This window comes from Ahaetulla prasina, chromosome 4, assembly GCF_028640845.1.
Source record: "Ahaetulla prasina isolate Xishuangbanna chromosome 4, ASM2864084v1, whole genome shotgun sequence".
NCBI classification, from domain to species: Eukaryota; Metazoa; Chordata; class Lepidosauria; order Squamata; family Colubridae; genus Ahaetulla; species Ahaetulla prasina.
In genome coordinates, this window is record NC_080542.1 from 23,818,487 (window position 1) to 23,829,124 (window position 10,638).

At 39.0% G+C, this 10,638-nt stretch overlaps 1 protein-coding gene across 2 annotated transcripts; it reads left to right on the forward strand.

The window, feature by feature from the left end:
- Positions 1–236: 236 nt before the first annotated feature.
- KDELR1 (KDEL endoplasmic reticulum protein retention receptor 1) lies at positions 237–10,506 on the forward strand. 2 transcript variants are annotated; one of them, XM_058182353.1, is made up of 6 exons: positions 237–378; positions 547–652; positions 3,114–3,214; positions 4,184–4,342; positions 6,259–6,511; positions 9,746–10,506. In XM_058182353.1, the coding sequence occupies exons 2-6, from the start codon at positions 562–564 to the stop codon at positions 9,778–9,780; spliced, it is 639 nt and encodes a 212-aa protein (XP_058038336.1). In that variant the 5' UTR covers positions 237–378; positions 547–561; the 3' UTR covers positions 9,781–10,506. The 2 variants fall into 2 exon arrangements, with proteins under 2 accessions (XP_058038336.1, XP_058038335.1); XM_058182352.1 differs by having other exon boundaries at positions 259–378; positions 505–652.
- The last annotated feature ends 132 nt before the right edge of the window (positions 10,507–10,638 follow it).

The window sequence follows — 10,638 nt, forward strand, 5'->3', positions numbered from 1 at the left end:
AAGGCAGCGCAATGCATCCCTCCCTCTAAACTAAGCCTTTGCTCCACTCATTGGCGCCTCTTCTGGTGGGTGTGAAGGGGAAAGGGTCGCTCCGGCCCTCTTTTCCCACAGCCAGACGGAAGGCAGTTCTACAGAAATATAAAGTGTCCTTTTAAAGCTCCCCAGGAAGACAAACGCTCCCCGCCCCCATTTTGGCTTTCCACACCGGGGGGGGGGGGAGCGCGCAACTACAGCAAGAAAGGGCCCGCCCACCCGCTGGATTAATCCAGCCCATCTGTGGGTGTGGCGAGGCGTTTTCCCCTCCCCTTTCGTGGCCTTCGTTCCCAGCCATCCTTATGCTAAACTCTGATAATCCGTCTTGTCGGTTTAGATTGAAAGGTGGGAGACAATAAAGCCATTTCTCCTTCATCTCTCCCCCTTCCCCCGCCTCGGTTCTGTTGAGGGTCTCCTCTTGCCCCCTTCCCTCCCCACCCCCAACAGGCTCCTCTTCCTCTCTTTCGGCAGATTTCCCCCTGAGAAAGTAAAGCCAAGCTTTTTCTTCGGCAGCCCATCCGGAACGCCATGAATCTATTCCGCTTCCTGGGAGACATCTCGCATCTGTTGGCTATAATCATCTTGCTGTTGAAAATTTGGAAGACCAGATCCTGTGCTGGTAAGAAAAACGGGGGGGGGGGGAGAGAGAAAAGGGGAGATCAACTGATTCTTTCCTTAGGTCTCTGGGTGGCTTTATTTCTGGCCTGAAAGTGTTTGGAACTAGTGCAGGTATCTGAGCCTCAACCAATTTGGGAACTGATTTACATGTGCAATTTACCAAATTTGCTCTAATCCTCTCTTCCTTCTCTAAATCCTTCCTCTTTCTGTATACCGTGAGGGTTCACTTCCATGCTAAAGGTTACCACAAAGTAAACCTTTTAAAATCACACACAAGTTGAACTTTGTCTGTCTGTCTGTCTATCTTATCTATCTAGTCTTATCTTCTATCTCCTTTTTTAATTATATAGATTTATATTTCTAGAACTCAACTGGGTTGTTGTGACCTTCATTATATATATTTCTGTCTAACAGACAAGTGGTCAAAATTGGCAATGCTCTATCAAATCCTGTTCCTGTCAAGAGTGGCGTTCCTCAAGGCAGCGTTCTTGGACCAACACTCTTTATACTATACATTAATGATCTTTGTGACCATATCTCAAGTAATTGTGTTCTCTTTGCTGATGATGTCAAACTATTTAACATCACAGACAATACTTCTATCATTCAAAACGACCTTGATCATCTAACCGCTTGGTCTAAAAATTGGCAGCTCCAAATTTCAACCAGCAAATGCTCAGTCTTACATATAGGAAAAAAGAACCCCAAAACTAAGTACATACTAGATGGACATTACCTTACAGATGACCCCCATCCCGTTAAAGACCTTGGAGTTTTCATGTCAAATGATCTAAGTGCCAAAGCCCACTGCAATTACATAGCAAAAAAAGCTCTAAGAGTTGTAAACCTAATCTTGCGTAGTTTCTTTTCCAAAAACACCACACTATTAACCAGAGCATATAAAACATTTGCTAGACCAATTCTAAAATACAGCTCGCCTGTTTGGAACCCTCACCACATCTCTGACATCAATACAATTGAACGTGTCCAGAAATATTTTACAAGAAGAGAATAGAATAGAATAGAATAGAATAGAATAGAATAGAATAGAATAGAATAGAATAGAATAGAATAGAATTTTATTGGCCAAGTGTGATTGGACACACAAGGAATTTGTCTTGGTGCATATGCTGTCAGTGTACATAAAAGATACGTTCATCAAGGTACAACTTTTACAACACAATTGATGGTCAATATATCAATATAAATCATAAGGATTGCCAGCAACAAGTTATAGTCATACAGTCTCCATAGAGTTCTCCATTCCTCTGAAAACAGTAGAATACCCTATCCCACCAGACTTGAAATCCTAGGCTTAGAAAACTTGGAACTCCATCACCTTCGACAAGACCTAAGCTTAACTCACAGAATCATCTATTGTAATGTCCTTCCGGTTAAAGACTACTTCAGCTTTAATTGCAATAATACTAGAGCAACTAATAGATTTAAATTTAATGTCAACCGCTTTAATCTAGATTGCAGAAAATATGACTTCTGTAACAGAATCATCAGTGCTTGGAACACTTTACCTGACTCTGTGGTCTCTTCCCATAATCCTAAAAGCTTTATCCAAAAACTTTCTACTATTGACCTCACCCCATTCCTAAGAGGACCATAAGGGGCGTGCATAAGCGCACAAACGTGCCTACCGTTCCTGTCCTATTGTTTTTCTTTTCTTCTTTCTATATATATGCTTATACCTCCTTATATTTACCCATATATGTTTATATACTATATAATCTTTTGTATGATTCCTACATATATTGTTGTGACAAAATAAATAAAATAAAAAATAAATAAAAATAAATATATCTGGTATGACACAGTTTTAGAAAGACCCATTATTTGAAACTTGTGTTCTATATTTAAAGCCTCTTATTTATTACTTTTAGAGAAAGAATTGCTTTGAAAAAGTGAATGGCCATTCTGGTTTGGACAAAAAAAGCAGGGAGAAAAGAACCATTCATGCAGAAAAGTTGATGATGCTCTTTCTTGTGGTTTTTTTAAAAAACTAATTTGGTAAAGGCAATGAATAATGAGATGGAAGCTATCTGAGGTGGGATTGGATAAAACTGGGTGATCTCTTTGTTCTGACAATCTCTTTGGCCCTATAGAAAAAGAGGAAAGCCAAATTGTGGGTGTGGATTTTCTTAGACTTGAAGAAAAAGCATGAGTAGATCTGGGAAAGAGCACTGATTAAGCCCTGCTAGTGATGCTTTTTGATGGTGGGGAATCTCTTATTGTGCCAGTTCCAGGCCTCTTCTGAGTTATCTAAATTTTTTAATGCTACAAACTTTCTTTGTGTTAAGGAGGTGTGACATTGGATGATAAATCGTGAGGAGTTTTGAAGGATCATCTCTGTTTTTCCTAAGAGTCAAGACCTTCTACTCTTTCCCTTAATGTCAGAAATGGTTATTTTCTCATCTGATCATGAGTTACGTTGGCTTGTGCTTTTCTTGCAGGGATCTCTGGGAAGAGCCAAGCTCTCTTTGCCATTGTCTTCACTACTCGGTACCTAGACCTATTTACAAACTACATCTCGTTGTATAACACTTCCATGAAGGTACAGGAGTGATGTTGGATTATATAGTGTGTTATTGTGACTAGTTAGAAGGCTAATAGGCTTGGTGCCACAGAAAATAAAATAGTTATGAGTTTCCATTGTCTTCTACTTCTTTTCCGTATGCACACTTTGCTTCAATAATGTGGCATCACTATCAGCTACAAAAGGGGATAAGATAAGGCAAACAGTCTTTTATAATGGTGGTTTATGCAAAAAATCCAAAAGTACTTTCTCCTATTTTAATGAAACTTCCTGCTAGCTAATTATGAAGTCTTCATTTGTTTATCACAGAGCTTGTCATGTTAGCAGCATTTGCACAGTACAAGGAAGTAAGTTGATGAAGAAGATTTTGATGTGGACACCAGGTGCTGCACTGGCAGAGAATAAGTGTTAGATGATTGTTAGCAATGTTAGGTTTTAGTCTTAAAGAACCTCTTCACCCTGCGAGTAGTCCTGGATAAGCTAAATGTAAGTAGGTAGCATATTATTATATCAGTTAAAGGATAAAGCCAGTGTATTGGTTGACAGCTCTGACCTTGAAAAACAGTTGTAGAATATGTTAAACTGATTCCTGAGATTGGTGTCCAATTCTCAGTGTATCTCAATTAGAGATGGAAACAGCTTAATGGTATTGGGGGAGGAATTGGTTATAGCTGTCATTAGAAGAATTGTGGGAACTGATGCCCTCCAGATAATGCTGAACTTGAAAATTTGGCGAATATAATTATTGACAAGTTGCTTGGGAACTAGTTCAGCAATATCTAGAAGGCTTCATGATCGTCATACTTCATATAAATGAGGAAATACCAAGAAGGGATCTAGCTTGCAAGAAGGATCCCTAATATTTCAGAAAGATCCCCAGGGTAAAGGCATTGAAGGGTTCAGAGTTTTGGCATTGATTACGCTAAATATGAGAGATGAAATAATATTTAATCTCAATGACCCTTCTTGATCTACGTTCTCCTGCAGGTGGTGTATGTTGCCTGTTCCTATGCTACAGTATGGATGATCTATAGCAAATTCAAAGCCACCTATGATGGCAACCATGATACCTTCAGAGTGGAATTCCTGGTTATTCCAACAGCAGTGTTAGCTTTCCTAGTAAATCATGATTTTACACCCCTAGAGGTAATTAAATGTATGCTAGTGTAAACAAGCCTAAACCCCAAATACTTAACTTGCAGCTATATGATGTGTTTGAGTCCTATGGCTAAAATTGTTCATTTAATTGGCAGATGGCCATCTTTAATATTCTAGTCCCTGCTTGTTCTGCTACTTTATAGCTAGTTCCTTTTAGGAATACAAGCTCGAAGTAATTTTGCTTTCCAAAGCAGCACAACATTTATTCAGCTATTCTTATCTGCTCATGTGTTGACTAAATGCTACTGAATTAGAATTGTGATATACCTGCAGTCCAGTGGTGAAATCCAAAATTTTTTACTACCACTTCTGTGGGTGTGGCTTGGTGGGTATCGTGTGACTTGGTGGGCATGGCTTGGTGGGGATGGCTTGGTGGGGGTGGCAGGGGAAGGATACTGCAAAATCTCCATTCCCATCCCACTCCAGGAGAAGGATACTGAAAAATCCCCATTCCCACTGCTGGGGGAAAGATATTGCAAAAACTCCATTCCCACCCCACTCTGGGGCCAGCCAGAGGTGGTATTGGCTGGTTCTCTGATATACTCAAAATTTCCGCTATTGTTTTTCTTTGAACTGCCCAAAATTTCCTCTACTGGTTCTCCAGAACCTGTCAGAACCTGCAGGATTTCACCCCTGCTGTAGTCATTTAAACTGGAAACTGTTCTTTCTAACAGAAACAACAAACCAGCAGAAGACATTATTAAGCTTTATGTGATCTATGAGTTTACAACTTCCATTTTTATTTTAAAAAGAAAACTATCCAACAATAGATTGGAGCAATAGAGGTGTCAAGAGAGTACTTGGATCTAGATATAATTTAGTTGTAACTTGCCAAATCTTGACCATCTTGACTCATTGAATTCTGTGTAGCTGAAGCATGAACTGATTCAGCCTGGGTTCAGCCTTATATTGTGGGCGGATAAGTCAAAGGTTCAAACTTCAAAAACAATGTTGATTTCTGGCAATCTTCTTGCTGTAGTTTTCTGGGCAAGAATGCAGAAGTATGATTGACTCACTGCCTTAGTCCAGGGTGATGGTGATGATGTTGATTTTAATTTCTTGATATGGCCCGTAGCAATTTCCAAGTGTTTCCTCTCTATTATTATTATCATTGTTATTACTATTATTATTGATTAGACAATATTTGACTCAGCACTGCCATCTGTGTAGGCAGATCTCAAGACAATTCAGGCAGTCCTTGACTTACGACTTAATGAAATGATAACAGACCTCCCCAAAAGTATTTACTATCCAGTTCTGACAGCCAGCCCACATACACCCCCCACAGTCATATGACTGCATTTTGAGCGCTCAGCAACTGGCCCACATTTATGGCCATTTGCAGTGTCCCATGGTCATGGGACCATATGAAGTTTCTGTCCAAAACCAGCATTTACTTCCAATTTTGGGGGGAAATGCCCAATAGCAAACAATTGACTCACTTTATCGATCACGGATTCATTTAACCACAGTAATTCGCTTAATAATCACTGCCCAAAAAAAAAGACAGTAAAATTAAACCAGTCATGTGATGATTTGCTGTATGACCAATCATGACAGTAATGGGCAAGTTCCATTATGGTTGTAAGTTGAGGACTACTTGTAACCTATTAAAGGATGAAGGTACTTGGAATTCACAAAATACCCAGTAGAAAGGGTTTTTGAGGGACAGTTTAGAAAGAGATACATGTTGCACTAAGATTTGCAGAAAAAAGTATCAAAAAGTGAGCTGGAGCAGACATGCCCTAAATCTGTGACACAAATCCATCCTGAATCTTGCAGTGGAACGGTGGACCACACAAATGTTCAGTTCTGACTAACTGCTGTGATAGCAATACAAATTTGGGAATATAATGAGCTGTAATCAGAAAATATAAAGCTGTTTTTCTCCTGGATTCCTCCAGATTCTCTGGACCTTCTCCATCTACCTGGAGTCTGTGGCTATTTTGCCACAACTCTTCATGGTCAGTAAAACAGGTGAGGCAGAGACCATCACAAGTCATTATCTCTTCGCTTTGGGAGTCTACCGTGCCCTCTACCTGTTCAACTGGATTTGGCGCTATCAGTTTGAGGGCTTCTTCGACCTCATTGCCATTGTGGCTGGCTTGGTGCAAACAATACTGTACTGCGATTTCTTCTACCTCTACATTACAAAAGGTATTTTGCAACAAGAACAAACGGAAACTAGATCTGCTGACTGAAATCCCATTAGTATGAGATAGAGAAGTGCTCTTCTACCTGGAGTTACCGTGTTTGAGTTGGGCGGCCATATAAATGTATTTAATAAAGAAATAAATCTGTGGCAGCTTTAGCAAGGTGCTTGGGGATTTTAAAATGATTTGGGAATCAGTACATCTCAACCACATGTCTCAATGTGCGTTGACTAAATGTTATTGCTAAACTGGAAGTTCGCTAGAGGGCACTCTTCAACTAAACACAATCCTTTTTGATGCTGGGAAGTGTATTAACCAATAGCTCTTACTAATTGTAAGTTGACAAATTAATTAGCAGTTTCATCACCTTTTTTTCCTAGGATCAAAAAGAAGTTGCAGAAAAATAGTGTTCGCATATTCAAGCATTAAAAAGCTATTTCTAGAGGATTGAATAAAATAAAATCTGTTGGACTAGCCTAACAGAAATTGAATTAGTTGTTTTATTAAAGGGCAAGTGTATTAGTTCTTTTATTAAAGAGCAAGTTTATTAAAGGGCAAATATGTATTGCTTTTTTTACTGTTTTTACTTGTATCAAAATTATTTGAACTGTCTGTTGAGCACTGGAAACCTTAATGAAATGTGTGTCAATTTTTTTTAAAAATCTAAGATTATTACATTCAATCTATGTTCATGCATAGAGATCTCAATGGTTGGTTGAGGAATTCTGGGAGTTGAAGTCCACAAGTCTTAAATTGCCAAGTTTGGAGACCTCTGTGCATGCACCTAGGCATACATGCACCACTAAAGTATAATTACAAAGATAATATAGAAATTTAAAAGCAACCATAAGAAAACATTTTAGTTTGCGATACAGCTAGATATGTCTTCTTTCAGAAATTTCCTTTCAGTCCAGCTCCCCACCCTTTTTTATTTATTTATTTATTTATCTATTTATTAGATTTCTAGACCGCCCTTCTCCCGAAGGACTCAGGTACAGCCATATTAAAACACATAGGTACACAATAAATTTAAAATACATTTAAAATGAAATATTTAACCGGCCAATTTAAAACTAAAAACGGTCAAAAGACCGATATAAAACCCTAAAATATAAAATTATAAATAGATTAATACAGTTTAAAATTCAATTAAAACTAAATTAAACTAAAATCAAATTAAAATAATATTTAGGCTAGTCCCGCCCGATTGAATAGCAGAGTCTTCAGTTCCCGCTTGCAAGTACGGAGGTCGGGAAGTTGGCGTAACCCAGGAGGTAACTCATTCCATAGGGTCGGTGCTGCCACAGAGAAGGCTCTCCCCCTGGGGGTCACCAGCCGACACTGTTTGGCTGATGGCACCCGGAGCAGGCCCGTTCTGTGGGAGCGCACAGGTCGTTGGGAGGCTATTGGTGGCAGAAGGCAGTCTCGTAAATAGCCGGGCTAAGCCATTTTCAGCCCTCTTCAACAAATATTGGCATTGTCTATTTGCTACATATACTCAGTTCTTATTACTTGATTTAAAAAACTGTTTTGGATTTCTGCAACTTGTATTTTCGACTTGTTAAGACAGGTAGTCCTCATCTTACGACCGTTTGTTCAGTGACTGTTCAAAGTTACAATGATGCTGAATGAAGGGCCTTACCACAGGTTCTTGAAGTTATAACTGTTGCAATAACGCTATGGTCATGTGATTGTGATCTGGGTGCTTGGCATCCAGTTCACAATTACAAACAGCTGCCAACTATCCTACAAGCACGTGATCACCATTTGCAATCTTCCCTACTGGCTCCCCCAAAATGTCAATAGAAAAGCCAGCAAGGAAGGTTGCAAGCTACCACTGCCTGCTAAGAGAATTCCCTGTCATCTCTGGGGGCTGCCTGAAAAAGCTCCATGCTGAGATCCAAGTAGGATTTTTGCACAGGCTGTTTTCAAACCCACCCACCCGAGTTGAGGCCTCTCCTTTGGCACAAAGTGTTTTCTATATACAGTCCTGCTTGGTTTTTGGCACAGAACTTTTTCAGTCAGCCCCAGAGACAAGAGTGAGTCCTTTCCACTCTGGAGGCTGAAAACACTGCTGAAATCCAAGCAGAGTTTTCAGCCAGACAGGATTTTCAGGCCCAGAGTAGGGAGGCTTCAGAAGCCTTTGGAGCTGAAAATTCAGGCACTTCACAACTTGTCCCAACCCTCCCTCATATCCCCTCACTCCCTTTGCCACCCAACGCCTGGGACTTTTAACTTCTTACCAGCTTCCCAATTGACTAGAATTACGGGAAGCCACCAGGAAATGGCTTCACTTAATGACCAGGGCATTCACTTAAAAACAGCAACTGAACTACCTGGATTCCTGGCACTAAGCACAGTGGTTGTACTTTATTGATATCATTGCTTTATGACAATACTCCTGATCCCGATCGTCATTGTAGGTTGAAGAGTACCTGTATTGTTTTTGCTTCCTACAGATAGGCAAATAATTGAGATTATTACTGAAATATATACAGTAGAAGTAATAGTATGTAATATTTCTATTCTGCCATAACTTCTTCCCCTACATCTTCTTTTCATTTTTTGATTCCCTTAACAGTATGTTAGTATTTCATGCCCAATAAAATTGCTATCATTGTTTTGGGCAGTATATGAGCCAAGGTGGTGCAATGGTTAAGAATGAAGTACTGCAGGCTACTTCTGCTGACTGCTTCCGAGGTGGGTAAAATGAGGACCCAAATTGTTTGGGGGCAATATGCTGACTCTGTAAACTCCCTAGAGAGGGCTGTAAAGCACTGTGAAGCGGTATGTATGTCTAAGCGCTGTTAATGCACATATAGTGTTCTCATAGTGTTGTTTTGATAGGATGACTAGCATCCCAGCCGCCGCCACCCCGAGCCCTCCGCCTTTTAACTTACATTCTTGTTATATATGGTTCCCTTTTATTGATGTATCTTTATATGGTTTTTATACTTTTATCTGTATAGTGCCTAGTCACTCATGAATGAGATGACCAGTATCTAAATTTAATAGATGGATGTATAGATAAAAATCAAACATTGCTATCAGTATATGAAATAAGAGCACAAATGTTATGGTGTCCTATGTATAATGACTGTTCTTGGTTAATGGTTTCTTAATTAAAATATTATTAAAATACATTTTCTCTCTAGAAGCAATGGCACTATATTACTTGATATGTTGCCTAAAGTTTAATGAAGTTCTTACCTCTTCTTATTTCTATTTCCTCTTGCAGTTCTAAAAGGCAAGAAGTTGAGTTTGCCTGCATAAGTCAAGATCAAGACTGCAACGAAATACTTTGGCCAAGGAGAATGAAGGGAATGCTTCACAGAAAATTAGACATGCAGATTGAAATTCCTTTTAAAATATTAGTGTCCTATTGATCTCAACTTCCACCCTGAACTTTGATCTAAGTGTGGTTTGAGACAAAACATGGGATGGTCTTTCTACAAAACAGACTGCTATAATTGGGGGTGAGGTGAAGCACAGCTTGAATCCCAAGCTAACAATGACTACTCCTGGTTAATATGTAAATTGTAGATTTTGGGTTTTTTTTAACCCATTTTGATCATTCTGTGTCTATAATGCTCGAGTATTATTTTTAATGAATCAGCACAAGTAGGGAATACATTTTTTAAAAAATCTGTCCTCTCCATTGTCTTAGTTTGCACTCATTATTTTGAGTGTTATGTTGATAAATGCTAATATGAAATGCAAGCTTTTCTGTTTATGAAGGCCTGGTGCTACAAAGCTATCCAGATAGACAGGAATGCTTGCAGTTTCTTTCTTTTAAGTATGGGTTTCCTTGGATCTGTTTTTGAAACATTAGTGGCAAGAAAATACCTTTCTCCTTTAAATATTTGTCACCTACTCTTTCTTCATTTTTGTATTTGATGGTTAAATCTTCACTACAAATAAAATGGAAAAACTCTTCCCCTTATTAATTAGTGCCTTTGTGGGAAGGATGGGAATTTAAATAAAAATAATTCTGCTTTTCGCCAGTTTGTAATCTTTGTGCTTCAGAGTATATTGTGCTGTTCGTCTTCATTGTCCCATATTTTTTATAGTGCTTTTTCTGATCTCTCTTAAAGTAATCTTATTCTCCTGGGGCTTATGTTATTAAATACT